This window comes from Haliotis asinina, chromosome 7 (genome assembly GCF_037392515.1).
Source record: "Haliotis asinina isolate JCU_RB_2024 chromosome 7, JCU_Hal_asi_v2, whole genome shotgun sequence".
In the NCBI taxonomy this organism is placed as follows: domain Eukaryota; kingdom Metazoa; phylum Mollusca; class Gastropoda; order Lepetellida; family Haliotidae; genus Haliotis; species Haliotis asinina.
The window spans coordinates 47,143,150-47,158,811 of record NC_090286.1 but is presented as its reverse complement, the minus strand read 5'-3'; the positions used below and the strand labels follow the sequence as shown (position 1 = coordinate 47,158,811).

The window sequence follows — 15,662 nt, the reverse complement described above, 5'->3', positions numbered from 1 at the left end:
TAAAAATCATCATCACACCACACACCATACACCACACACCGCACATCCTACATTTTACACCCTACACACAATACACCATACTCCACACACGCCACACGCCACACGCCACACGCCACACGCCAAACGCCGCACACCTACCCCCTAAATCATAAATTATGAACTGTCCCTCATGGCAATCCCAACTGCCCTGTGCACTCAGGGATTCACAACGACTGCATGGTGTCAAGTTATGAGTCTTACCTTATAATTAGAGATCGTGACAGGACACTGTCAGGGCATCGCGACGTTGACCTTATACTGTTCTCTGTGACATTCGAGTTCGCAACTCTTAGTATCAATTACTTCAATGTTATCTAGCCTGTTTGTCCTGGATATTAACTGGTATTGTTAAACTGCATCCATATTCATTAATGTACTGATTTTACCCATACTCTTTGGAATTTGCTGACTGCTTTCAGGATTGTAACCGTTAGAAAAGCATATTCTATGTTGTATTCTTCCAACCCATTGTTTATCCTGAAACGAGTATGCTTTTTCGCTTTTAGTAGTGAAGCACGTGGAAAACAGTTGACTGAACACTGATATCTTTATATACATCATGAACAAACGATCTAGTGGTAAATAAATGTCCCAACGATTAATTACCATGCTTTAATTGTAGGTTAACCTTACAGATTTTTCAAAATCAATGTGAACTAAACTAAAAAGCATAAATGATATATTTGATATTATTGATATACCCAAACAGAAAAGTTTACATAGCAGATAGGGATTAATTGGCATTGATGGGTGCAGTGCCCTGTCCTGTTGTATAAAAGCCGGTTCTGTGCTGTGTTGCTTTACTCTTGCATGAAAACGGTATAAGAAGCTATAGCTAAACGTCGCATCACAGAAATAGAGAAGTTGTCATCTATAAGGTATTATACTTTTCTATTATCTATCAACTTCTAAAATGCCAATCAAACAGATAACGCCAATCAAACAGATGATATACCCAAAGGTAAGAGTTGTTGTGCCACACGTGCTGTTTACAGAACCAGTCTTAAGTCTTACTGCCGTGGATGGGATATTATTCCATGGAAAGATAAATGCTTAAAGGTATAGTATCTACCCTCCTGAGAGCAGTGCGCCAGACATATACACAGGAGTCCCAACACAAGCAGGTTCTCCCGGCCAGCAGTGAGTGGATCCACCTTTCATGTTGATGCAGGTTTTGCACCTTCGTTTCTTTGAGATCACTAATCATCTATTTAAGATCAATCCATATCCTGGGAGATATTAAGTCCTCACAGTGTCTTAAACGATACACTATGTCATCCCAGACATTCACTGCTATACAGAATTGGTCGTCTGGTCGGGCGTCGTACACGGACGAGTAGACGTTGTCGAAAACTTCATTCACAAGATTACCTATGAAAACCACCAATGTCAGTAAAGTTTTTGTCTCGGTGTATAGTCTGTCGCCATGGTTCATAAGCTACCAAAACTCTAATATGAATGTGTAAAACTGTTAGAAAAGCAAAGCTTGGTTGTGTTTCTTTGACCATTTCAAAACATCCTATTTCTGGCTTAAATAAATCAGATCATTCACAAGATTACAAATGTAAAACTTCCAGGTATATACTAGTACATTAATATAGATGTCACCGTACAAATAAAGCTATGTAAATATATATGTAAGTAACATAGTATTGCATTTAAGATTACCACTTCAAAAAGGTTACCACTTACCAAGTGCATGTGCCTTACCATTGTTTTAGACTTTCTTAACTTGGTGACTAGGCCATGTGGATGCTGAGAGCACATGGCATGATATGAACAACTCAAAGCATTTACCTCCCCTTATTAGATGTGGAAGGGTATCTTAAGACAGGTTGGACCAAAAACTTAGAATCTTAAATGAAGCAGGAATGTAAATTTGGAACTTAAGTGAAATGGGAATGATACAAATTTGGAACTTAAGGAAACGAAAAATGATTCTCTGTATGAATAATTAATCGATGCTGGCCGCAACACACCTGCCTCCCAATTACAGCACAGAAGTGAAATAATTACTAAATGAATATCTTAGGGGCCAAAACACATGTTTCTTAAGAATCAAAGTATAATGACTTTGAATAACATCCACAACCAAACTTTTACACAAGCGAGCAAGTAAGTGTAGTTTTACGCCACACTCAGCAATGTTCCAGCTATATGGTGGTGGTTTGTAAAATAATCCGGATCCGGATCAGTCGGGATCAGACAGTCCAGTGATAAGAAGCATGAGCATCGATCTGCGCAATTGAGGACCAACGACATGTGTCAACCAAGTCTGCCAGGCGTGGTCCACTTGAGAGTATTCGATTTGACTAATCTAGTCGGAAGTGAACGAGAACTCCAGTTTCAATCAAGCAAAGTTAACTTAAGCATTGGTAAACGAAGGGATTGAATGGCATTCAACCCTAAAAGCAGTCTCACACTAAGGCCATGTGTATGTTTTCTAAAATGACATTACACAATTTCAGATGCAGTCTTGTTACCTTTTGTTCAGTATTTTAATATAGGTCCTTTTTCGTTGAAATGCTTATGAACAAGCCTTGACAACCGGATGGCACCACTGCATGATGTGCAGCATGTTAGCTTATCATTTAATGTTACTTATACGTACAATAAGTAAGATGACAAGTTACGATACAATCGGACAATACTCGTTTCTTGACAACTTTGTATGTTTACCTTGCAGGTTCAGACACACGCCCTCGTGTCATTGTGAGGATTAAATATTATTTTTATAAAAAATGTTAAAACATTGAGATGACATCTGACTTGAAACGCTCAACATTACAATATAGCTAGAAAAGGCCGGACACTTTGGTGTACCCCACCCGCCTGCTTTGCTGATCGCTACGCAACCATCACATGCAATCAATTAAAACTTCATCTAAACATAGTCATTGGTGATTGGCCTATCGATCACAACTTATGACTCCTACCAGTTCTTTATTGTTATTTCTTCAAGTCGACAGGAAGGCGATTTTGACCCTCAAATAAACGATCTTGACACAAATTGCGGACGATAGCAAGGACGATAAGGCCGCTTAAAGGGTGTGTGGTCAAAACAGGCTCTCTCATTGGTCGACGCTTGTTATCGTCCGCCATTTGTGTCAAGATCGTTTAGTTGAGGGTCAAAACCGGCTTTCAATCGACTTGTAAAAATAACAATAAAGAACTGGTAGGATTCATAAGTGCTGATCGATAGGACCATCTCAAATCGTTTGTTTTAGTTTGTTTTAAATTCCTTGAAGTAGAGTCAAACATTTTTTGCTGACCACTTGAGTACTGATATCAATGTAATTAAGTCCAAACTAACATGAATACATTTTTGAGACCGGTATATGTTCTTTGATCAGTGCATTTATGTGAAACATTTCTTCTATATTTCCATACTCATGAACTTATACATACTTCATCACCATGAAACTGTATCATAAAATACCTTCTGATTTAATGAGTTGGGCTGCATATAACCTGTCGTCAAATATCCAGAGAATTATAAATGTGGATATGTCAATAATCAATGCAATATAATCTGTAGATGTGCGCCAGTTTGATGCCAGGACACGTCCCTATTGCTCCAATAACTTGATCTTCAGTAATCACATGGCACATCACTCCATTTCTTCGCTTGGTAGAACGTATCTGTTCAATCGTTAGAGAAATGGCTTAAAATTAGGGTCAATATCTTCCATAACACCTTGGCAATATCCATGGATCAATATTCTGAAATAACAACACCTTTCCCTACAGCATCACAATATGCATATACACACCATGGCATTCATTGTGTTTACTATCCGTTTTTTACGAATTCTAGGAATCAAATCTTCTCTGAGATATATTGGACATGATATAGAAAGGTTATTACTGATTTTAATTAATGGGCTAATAATTTTTGTATTATATTACGCACTGTGATAAAAGTAACTATATTAAGCTGGACTACCTTTCCGGCTTATAAATGACGTTGAACGACCTTTTCGGACTATACATGAAGCTGGACTACGTTTTCGGAGACGGATCAAGCTGGACTGCATTTTCGGGAAATGAATGAAGTCAGCTCCTAACATACGTTACTAATAAACAACGCGTTTCTGCTAGAATCCTCCATCTGCCTACTGTAGTCAAGTCAGGCTCACGTATTATTCCAAGAACACAAATCAAGTAAATACGAGACGCCTAATAATGGACGAAGGAAAAGTTAAAATAATGCCCGGAAAACCCCAGCTGTTAGCATTGTCATTCACAATTATCATTTAGATAACATATAGTCCAGAAACACGTCACAGACAATTATTTGAAATAGTAGTCCCAGTACCTAGTCCAGTACAACCGATATCATTGTTCGTTAAATGGCAATGATAGGTTCTGTTGGATGAATCATTTAATCTCCCACACTCTGATACTTGCTCGACTGTATTTACACAGTATACATTGAAGACAATAATATAATCAAACAACTTTTATCAGACGTTCTTCAGTAACTAACCACGGTCATTATTACTTCTTGGAAATGACATAATGTTTATATTTAAATTTTAATAAAATTTCCGATATTCACTGCATGTTTGAGGTGTTTCAGGAAAACCAAAATGGTGACACACAGAGAACTGGATTCCCGTGCGTGTTTAAGCAAACGGATGTTCTGAAAGACAGGTGATTGAGTTAAATTGGCAGTCTTCCAACAGGTCTGAGACTCAAGAGAGACTCATAATGCCACTACGGGGAGAAAGGATCCTTTGGTGACAAGTCATTTGGTGTTGCAGCACCCTCTAATTGGAACTCATTGTCAAACTCTCCCAAAGAAGCCGAGTCTTTCAAACATTTCAAGTGTCTCTTAAAGACTTACCTCATTTGTACTTTTAAACTGATTTTAAACTACCATCAAGTTTTTACATTTCCTTGTCTCTTGTATACTTTATGAGAACTCCCCATAACGGGACATTTTATTATATACAGTTAACACTGACTGGAGTGGAGCTTTAATTATTTTTCAGGTGCGTCTGGTGTCATCACGGATTGTATCAGTATCATAATAAAACTTATTTGGCTTTCCACGCCTCGTGGAATCTGTTTGGCCAGAGATTCATGACTGATTATTCTTTTGCGTAACGGTAAATATCTGCCATTTCCTTCCTTTCAGACTGACACTCTGATTATCACTGCATTCTGCTCAGTGTCAGTGCTATCTTATTGTCATTTGGCGTCCAGCCAACAATGGTAACTACTGTAGTTTACTCTGTTTCCTGTTCCTAACAAGCGCCAGTATGTGCCAAGGGCAATAGAAATAGCAATACTACTGAATTTTACTGATTTTCATCGTTCATGTCTATCCATTAAAATCATCATAACACCACACATCCACACCGCATACCGCATACCGCACACCGCACACCGCACACCGCACACCGCACACCGCACACCGCACACCGCACACCGCACACCCCAGACCCCACACCCTACATTCTACACCCCACACACTACATACCACACACCCACCCCTAAGCCATAAATTATGAACGGTCTCTCATGTCGTTCCAAACTCCCATGTGGACTCAGAGATTCGCAGCGACTGCATGATGTCAAGAGTCCTACATTTTAATTAGAGATCGCAAGAGGACACTATCAGGACATCGCGACGTTGAGGTTGTAGTGTACTGGGGACCTGTGACATTAAGAGTTCGCAACATTGAGTGTCAATATGTTCAATGTTATCATGTAATCTTTTTGTCCTGAATATTGACTGGTATTGTTAAACTGCATTCATATTCATTATTATACTGACTTTACCTATGCTCTTTGGAACTTGTTGACTGCTTTCAGGATTGTAACCTTTACAAAGGCATATTTAATCTATATTGTATTTTTCCTACCCATTGTCGCATTTGAGTAGTGAAGCAAGTGGAAGACAGTTTGACTGAACACGGATTATTTTATATACATCATAAACAAACGATCTAGAGGTAAAAATGTCCCAACGATTAATTACCATGCTTTAACTGTAGGTTAACCTTACAGATTTTTCAAAATCAATGTGTACTCAATTAACATACATAAATATTATTATTAATATTATTGATATACCCAAAGGCAAACGTTGTTGTTGCACACACGCAGTTTACAGATGCAGTCTTGAACTGCCGTTTCTGACATAGTATTACATGGAAAGATATTATGGTTTAAAGGTATAGTATCAACGGTCCCTGAGAGCACCGCACCAGACACATACACAGGAGTCCCAACACAAGCAGGTTCTCCCGGTCAGTAGTGAGTGGATCCACCTTTTATGTTGATGCAGGTCTTGCACCTTCGTCTCCCTGTGATCACTAAACAATTAGTCGGTTAAAGATTAATCCATATCCGGGGAGAAATTTTGGCGGAGTTCTTACAGCGTCTTAAACGATCCACCATGCTATCCCAGACATTCACTGCTATTCAGAATTGGTCGTCGGGTTGGACGTCGTGCACGGACGAGTAGACGTCGTCGAAAACTTCATTCACAAGATTACTAATGAGAACCACCAATGTCACTAAAGGTTTTGTCTCGGAGTATAATCTGTCGCCATGGTTCATAAGCTACCAAAACCATTTATTTAATATGAATGTGTAAAACTGTTAAAGCTTGGTTGTGTTTCTTTGACCATTTCAACACACCCTATTTCTGATTTAAATAAATCAGATCATTCACAAGATTACAAATGTAAAACTTCCAGATATATAAGTTAATGCAGATGTCACCATAACAACAAAGCTACCCAAACTATCTTCCTGACAAGTTATTACAAAAGTTCCGACTATATCATAGGCTCGTGTTTTATTTTGACATCAAGCGTTATAAAAAGGGTGAACTAATCTTGTCCAGCGGTGGTAACTATCAACTGTTCTTCAAAAGAAAAACGCCTTAGAATGAGATCCAACAAATCAGGACTTTCTGTTGCAAGTTACACTTACCAGGTACGCCTATGTCTTGCTTGTATAAACTAGTCCGTGTAATTATATCAGTAATACCCTGTAAATTGGGCTACTTTCTTTGCTGTAGGCTTTGTCCGCTAAAGGATATTTTCAATATGTCCTTACAGTTTTCAGTTTGGTGTCATAATTACTGAAAGATGGTAGATTCATCAAAAGGACAAAAGCTATGTCCATTAATTATAACTAGCAGCATTAAATCAGCCCCCGGTCTTTGATGTGTAGAGCGAACGCTTTAACCTCTGGCTACCCTAGGCTACAACGATCCTGTAAAACAGTGTCATCAGTAATTCATCGAGCTCCTAGCGGTGCCGTTACAAAGATTTAGAGTTTATCAAATGATTAAATGAGTTTATTAAATAAACAGTTTTTGTGGAATGTAACTAGAACTGAATACATAAAGAAGCAAACGAAGAAACAATTATCTCATAAACTGACACATCAGTTATCTACCTTCGTGGCTGCATTATCATGCAAATATTAACCTTTCTCTTTTACCTAATGAAAAACACATTCGGTATCACGATATTTCACTAACACCTACACTAGACATGACTTGTAGCAACATTACATTGTTTGCACACAGGTTGACTTCCATTGTCACAAATACTGCGACATAAAGGGCAAATATGGATGACAACTTCTTGTTTATTGTGTTTCACAACGTTTCTGGGCTAATGTTGTCACATGCAATAAACTAGAAGTTGTCATCAATATTGTTTGCCTTTGACTGCAATATCAACTTCTAAATGCCTCTCAAGAATACGACATTCCATTTCACGCTTACTACTGCATAAAATCAAATGAATCGCGAGCACAAAAACACTTATTTATAAACAGAATCAAGCCAAATGCTTTAGTTTCATACACGTCCTTGAAATTTAAATAAAACAACAAACTGTTCTGCTGCGTTACATTCATCGATCTTCAGATCTATGTGTTGTAAGGAAAAAATAAATCGCAATGTAAAGTGTTCTTTTAAGTCCCTTAAGGTATCACATCTTCTGTATCTATCAAGATATATAATATTATGTAAATAACATACCAGGAATCATCCTTTTGAAGATTTGCTTTGTATATGTTCAAATGTGAATCCATGTTGAAAAAATAGAAAGACAATTATATAGTCTTGATTGTTTAACCTGTTTGTAAGATGATACGGTTGTCAAATTTGAAGACGTCACTCTTCACTACTAAATACATTCTTAGGTTTGGATAGTAACAGGGCTGAACGAAGCCTGCTTCATAAATGTAAATGTACACCTTTCAATGTACACTTGTTTCGTAAAATGAAAATAAATGCTTCTGCGATGACTTATTCAGACAAAATCCTCCTCTGAGAGCAAACGTTAATTTCCAACATGACAATGCTCGAACTCACAAGACAAGAGTGACAACAGTCCTTTTGCGTCACAATCTGTCATCATTCTTTGTGATATCGGTTACCATGACATCTTTATCGAATAACATCTTTCTTAGCTGATTAGCCGGGCCTTTTCACTATACATGCTAATTATTTACTGACTGTCAACTTTGGGGATACTATTTTGTTTGATAAATACATGAAGATTCTTATCCTTGTATCCTTGGCATCCAACATTTTAACATGAAAAATCATAAAAGGTTATTCCCGGCGTTCAGATCAATGTTAAACTTTTGTTAACTAGTATTAACAAACAGGCGTAATTGATACGTAAATATTCTCGAGTGATTTACTCTATGTTCTGATGTTACCGAAGTAAACTTCGCGTACTGTGGAACATGCGCGTATGTGACGTCCATTATTCGATTGTGTCAAGTCTGTTGGCTTAAACATGAACACATTCTGATATGTACATATTCCGACTTTTCTATAGAACTGTCAGAATCGAGATTATTGACTGGTGGTCATTGTAGTTATGACAACAGACAAACCCGAGATGACTGACCCGAACAGTTTTTACAAGTGGTTTGCGTATTTGATGTAGTAATTCAGCTGAGCTTAGAGTTTTTAACGCCATTTATACGTCTGTGTTATAATGACTGTCAGAAATAATAAATTGAGGAGCATCATTCAATGGGATTTGCAACTGCAAGATGTCTCTTAATGGATATTATTGTGTATGTATATATGTATATATATATATGTGTGTGTGTGTGTGTGTGTGTGTGTGTGTGTGTGTGTGTGTATTAAAAGTGCAAATTATGCTGAATCAGTTGTTATCAGGGCAATCCTTATTTGCGTAGTCGTAGCAACGGCAATGTACACATCGTTACAAGTTTCAGTCTTAGATGTAACTTAAAGGTTTACATATACGATGTCTTTCAACCCTTCTTAAATAGACTTAGATTCAGAGCTGTATTTTCCGTTCGACTACTATATGATACGTAAAGAAAAGCTCGTACAAATTTTAATACTGCAAAATGTACAAAGACTAGTACAATCAATAACTAAAGTATTTTGTCTTAAATGTCATTAAATGAACTTTGTTTTCAATATCGAAAGTACAGTAGTCATTATTGCTTCAATAGCCAGGATATTCTAGGCCCAGCACTCATTTACCCAATAGAATAACACTGACCAAAGCTCAGTTTGTTGAACGTCTCGTGATAAATGATCAAATGGACATTTTGAATTATTGTCAAAAAAGTTGAAGTTCCTCTTTTAACAGATATCTGTATATCTGTTCCCTGTTTATAGCGTTAAAGATTAAACACAGACCAAACCATTACATACTTCCTATCAAAAGTTTAGACTCATTGATGAAAATAAAACCACTTACTTCCCGCAACTGTTCTAAATTACATTTTGCAAAATATCCCCTAGTCTTTAAAGGTACTGTTTACACACGAACTGATGTACTATCGAATAGATCCATGACGTTGAAAACATTATTGTCATGAGCTCAATAAATAATAGGAATTTGCCAAATTTTACTAATTTTAAACAAACATTTACGCCAAAATGCAACTTTTCAAATGCACGATATTTGCACATGCTTTTCACTTTGAAGCCTCGTGGAATGTATACATCAAAGGTCAGGTAGACATAGAGCTCGAAAAGAGAGGGTTCGGGTGATCTTGGCAAAGTCAGGCTAATAAGGCTTACCATCAGCCCAAAGCCCTTGCCCCCTCTACACGCAGCCCAGACAGCAAATGGGACTTCTCCCAGGAAACGCCGCCTCGTCGAACCCATCCAGAACTTTTCGGAGAATATGTAGACTCTCCAACCCTGCAGAATGCTGCTTTGCGCAGAATGTCAGAAGGGCTGTGCTCTCGATGGAGAACCAAGACACTCTCAATGAGATAGGAGGTACCACACCAAGGGCATCGAGAAGAACATGGAGCCTGACGGCGGTGTACTTGAAATGTAATCAAGAAATATCAAAGACGACTTCCACACATTTATCATGTTTTTCCTTAACCTTTCCAGTCGCGTTGCTATCAAAAGGAACAGAAAAGTCAATGACCTAAATGAAGTCATTAGCTTTACCAAAAAGGACAAGATCAGGTTTGCTGGCTGGAATTATTTTGAGACTGCATATGGATCTATTCCCCAAACATTTGAAAGCATCATTTGCCATGACGCCCTGGGGATGTTGAGGTCGTACCATGGATAGACCTCGGAGTCAAAACCACAAGCATGGCTGAGACATTGCATAATACACATTTTATGGAAATATTTTCGTTTTGAATCACATTTAGGCGGTTAGTTAAGTGACTGGTCCTGAGCAGTAAATAGGAAGGCCTCAGTTTTACATTTGAGACCAGCAGGACTTCATCCGGGCGGAGGAGGCGGTTAGATTGCTGCTCTGTTCCACATACTGCATGTGCACACAATGCAATTGCTTCTCAGAAAGCTAATCCACAAATGACCGGCTCTGATCAGATGTTTTGAAGGACTTCAACTGGTTTACTCTCATCGCTGTACCGTCTAAGAATTGGAGTAAACCTCAGATTCTGTCAAACACCCTTGTCCATGCTTCAGATAATTGGGATATTCCTCGCTTTCATCATGAGTCTTGACATGCATCACCAGAGGATCATCCGATAAATAAATATGTTCAAAAGTACACAATAAAATTCTATCGTGTAGAACCTTCACAATAATCAGATCTCATGCTCCAGAACCGATTAGCATATATAAACGATTAAGAGATGAAGGAGGGTGGTGTGCTCTGTTATCAGACATGATCCTTCTGTTCAGGCGGTCAAGACTCTGGATATCTCGTTTTGTTCAGTCAGATACTCCAAAGGAATAGTAAATCGACTGGCACAGCAAAGGTATTGGTGGCTTTGACTTTGTTTGGAACATTAATGCTATTCATTAACATTATTATTCACGTATTTTGAGGAACATCACTAGTATGTCAAATACATCACTGCGTGTCCACCATGAAACATTATGGAAACCTTACTGGGGCCTAAAGTGGTGTACCCATGATCGCATGACGCTCGAATGTTCGATTGCACTCAAACAGTTGTGATATGTATAGACCAAAGGTTGGAACTATATACAGCTCGGAGGGAAAGTTGACTATCGGAATGTTGCAGTCACTGCTTAGAGTTGTACCACTACATGGATGTTTGCTTTCCTGGGTAGCAGAACAATGCCTATATGAATCCACACATTTAGAACTATTGTCTTTTGTTAATGTGTTTTGAATTGGGGTTAGCCGCTCACGTACACACTATGCTAATCATATAATGTATATTTTTTCGGTTAATCGACTGGTGATTAAGCGAAATTGGCATTTCATCCAAATCAGACACACCTGGTATATAATGGAAGACAACGAACATTCATTTGGGGTAAATGGACTCGTGTTCACAAATTAAGTGTTCGAACGATGCGTTTTCATGACAACATACATCGGGGTTTGTTTTCATTAACACGTTTAAAGAGAAACCAAGTATTGTTTTGGTGTGCATTTGATTTTTGAATGAAAGATTTCGTGATCAGCTCTATAACAGCATAACGGTTGTTATAATTGCGAAGTGTGTAAATATTGTTTTGCGCTCAGATCAGTTCGAAATAGATGAGCTCGGAGAAGGCAGACCAGCGGTAGATTGACTTAGCAATGGTCAAACGTATCTGGACATGTTGGCCCAGAATAAGCAAGCCTGCAGGGTAGTCTTTGACTTTCACAAACATCGGGTGCTGGAACATATTCTGCCACGATAACCATGCAGTTATGTTTTTTCCTACAGTGTAGCGATCAGGCAGGTCATTGCTCTGTTATCTGTCGGTCTTTGGCTTTATTTATCGTGACAATGTCGCAACTCAAGAAAAGCGAAAACACTAATTTTATAATCATATGACATGTCTGCTGAAAATATAGTTCGTTGTTCGAATCCGGTAATGTGATTGTGAGTGACCACAAATAGTGAACAGTTGTTCGCGACTTCAGACATAATGTCTCATAATTACAATACAACACCATTAACATTAATTGCGTCGTGCATTGACATGCTACATGAAACGCAGGACATGCCGCCTTAATGACCGCATTAACTTGCGTTAATGTATCCCAGTTCGATTTCACGTAGATGGTTTAGGTAGTACATTATTTTGTACTAATGATGTAGAACGGAAGGATCTCATATTGCAGTTCAATCTGAATAGTCTTTTAATGTAGCTGATTTGTCGCTGGAGAATGCATGTATCTCACCTGGACATGATGCAAACGGTGTTGGGTTGTCAGCGTTAGCTGCGATTGGCCAGCAGTGGTAATCAGTATTAGTCAGGTCATGCCAACAGCGTACATGACTCGAGAGTATCTGAAATAAGAAGTACCATGGCATTTTACTATTATTTAGTGAAAGTAAATTGTGTCAATTTCAGCTGATGGAACACGTTCACTGTAGGTTTCAGAAAAACTCCATTATAAATAGTTAAGGGAGAGATGCAATTTCGGGGAGTCGTGCTTGGAGGATCTGAGCTTATAACTGACCCTAACCCCCATTGGTTCAGTAGCGATGATAGGAATATGTTTCTGTCGTCCTTGCTGTTTTATTGTTTGTTCTAGTAGAATACGAGAATGTGAAGGTATGAAACTGCTATATTGTTCTGAATTATATAAACTTGAAGTCATGCCATGACCATTTTGTAAAGAACCGTCAACTGTTGAGTCGTAGTTGTTATTTGAAAATAGACAGTGAGGAAGGCAAAATACACGGTAAACTAACGTTATTTTATCAACGTCAGTAATATTAATACTCACTCCAAAAATCAATGAGTGATGTATTGAGTAAGTGAATAATGCTCAACACATACCTGATCCTGATAATCGAGAATCGAGTGTATTTGGTCAATAATATGTTTCTTTTTCGTCTCTTCGCAATCTTTTTATGTTGTCTTAAAACGAAAATTTACACATAGATTTGTAGCAATTGGAATGGATATGTAAGTCTGCGATAACCAGCAAATAAAATATTTGAATCAAATATGATGATGTTCAATTTGAATACCAAAGAACAAGGTGTGAGCTTCACGATATGTGCACATTTCAGAACCTGGAAATAACATGTTGGTTACTCACAGCAACTCTGAATGTGTAACACGTGTGCACTGTGACTGAAGTAGATTCTCTTTTGAGATGCAACTATATTGGCAACTTCATCATTGTGGTACAACACTGGGCTCGCTAAGAGTTCCTTTCTCTGTCAGCCCTTTCTGTTCATTTAAACGGTGTCGTGCTTACAATAATGCAAGTGGAAGAAGGACTGATTATCAGCTACCCGAAACTCTGGTAATATACTGAAATGCAAAAGAAACGCCACGCCGATAGAAATTTCCTAAATCACACACTTTAATTCGCTCTAATAAACAACCAAAAAGGTGGATTCAGTTCAACATTTACAATTACGGTTAACGCATTTTCGGGACTCACAGTACTTTTTACAGTTCACACATTCAAATATCACCAGAAATTATGCCATTAGGACACATTAAAGTCAGTATCATGTTTGACCTCCGTGAACATCGATGATGGCGTCGCATCGCTTGTACATGGAATGAATTAGTGGATGGTCACAGGCACTTGAGCCCATACTCTGCGAAATGACTGATCGAGTGCAGCAGCAGTTGTCGGCATTCGCTGGAGGTTATTCAGTCTTCTTTTAATCTCGCTCCAAAGGTGGTCTCTGCACTTAAATCCGGAGTGTGTGCGCGCCATTGCAGGGTTTGGAGGCCACATTGTCTTAGGAAGTCCAGCGTTGCTCTTTCAGTGTGGGCATGACCGTTGTCTCGCTGAGAGATGTGATTTCTGTGACGTCTATTGTGGTACAGTGTGGAGCCTTATGATTTATGTCAATATAGAGAGCACCTGTCACCCTGGACCGAGGTTTTGGAACACCATAGGGCCGGGGCGAACACTCTCTGGTTCACACCGATTGCACCCCACACCATGATGCTGGAACAAACTGCAAAGCCATCGGTTTAATCGGACTCGAAGACACGGTTTTCAGCAGAAAAATACTCAGTTCTACATTTTCGATAACGCCACTGCCGATGCTGAGTTGCCCGTTGCAGTCGGTGTAGGTGATGTCGAACGATGACGACAGGGCCACGGCATGCTGTGTAACAGCAGATTTTTCTTTTGCGAAAACGTCGACGCATTGTTTTGACACTAATGGGTCTGTTGTGAGCCGGAATGGTTTGGTCCGGGCTATTATTGGGCGGTCTTGGATGTTGTTAGTATCATGATACAACATGCAGTTGTCCTAAGGTTTGATTCTCGTAAGTCGTTTCATGATGATTATGTTGAAACAATTTTTTTTAGGACTCGTTTTCATTGGGTTTTCATTGGTTTCCATTTTCATGTACGTCATACGGACCCCTTTACAGCATCTGCGTTTCTAGATGTGTTTTCAGACATGCTTTCTCATCAGAATACACACTGATGTTGGCAATAACTGTCAATTTGGGTTGAAAAACATGTTAACAAAACCCTACAATAATAATCAAAACACCACCTTGTTAGCACACGATTCTTTAGGCACTGCATGAAAATGAAAGTGGTTACAAAACGTTGGTCTTTCAGAAAATTTGGACAGGTCTAAATAGAGTTCTTGATGAGGATAATGTTTTGTATTCAGTCAATGAAAGCTCTGTTCTAGAATTGATAGCGGTAAACAACAATTTACTTTATTAAATTGGATCCATCTGTTTATGCAAATAATATGAAATGATAATAACGCTGGCAAAATGAGCGTATAAAATGTTAAAGATGGACAACATATTAATTATGACAGCATATGTGTACATTATACTATTTGAGCACATTCATTTTATGGCTCTGGACCGAAAGAGGAATAAATGATTGCCATTGCGAGCATCAAAGTTAAAGCATTCGTAAGATCTTTATAAGTTAGGTACGTGTTCTTTACTGGGTGTGTGAATAACCAACCATATGATCATATCAACTCGTTTTCTAACCCATTTATAAGATCCGTTATATCTGTCCCGAATGGGTGGAACTGAAGACTTATAGCTGGCAACGTACATTATTGCCTTATAAAACGACACCCTTTCAGAAGTCCATGAATGATAAATTAGCTTGGTCTTTGATTCTCTCTAAAGTAGTTGCAGACATTCACGTCTGCAGAGTTTATAGGAGAATATCCCGTTATAAACGCACACCGTGCATGTATGTAAAGCTTCCAAATGGACA

At 38.5% G+C, this 15,662-nt stretch overlaps 1 protein-coding gene across 1 annotated transcript in view; it reads right to left on the bottom strand.

Annotated features, from left to right (window-relative positions):
- LOC137291554 (atrial natriuretic peptide receptor 1-like) overlaps nucleotides 1-15,662 on the bottom strand; it is a 57,778-nt gene that overhangs the window by 36,653 nt on the left and 5,463 nt on the right. Inside the window, exon 2 of the mRNA XM_067822932.1 lies at nucleotides 12,660-12,768. Within this exon, the coding sequence (XP_067679033.1) occupies nucleotides 12,660-12,768 (109 nt within the window). The remainder of the gene's footprint in view (nucleotides 1-12,659; nucleotides 12,769-15,662) is intronic.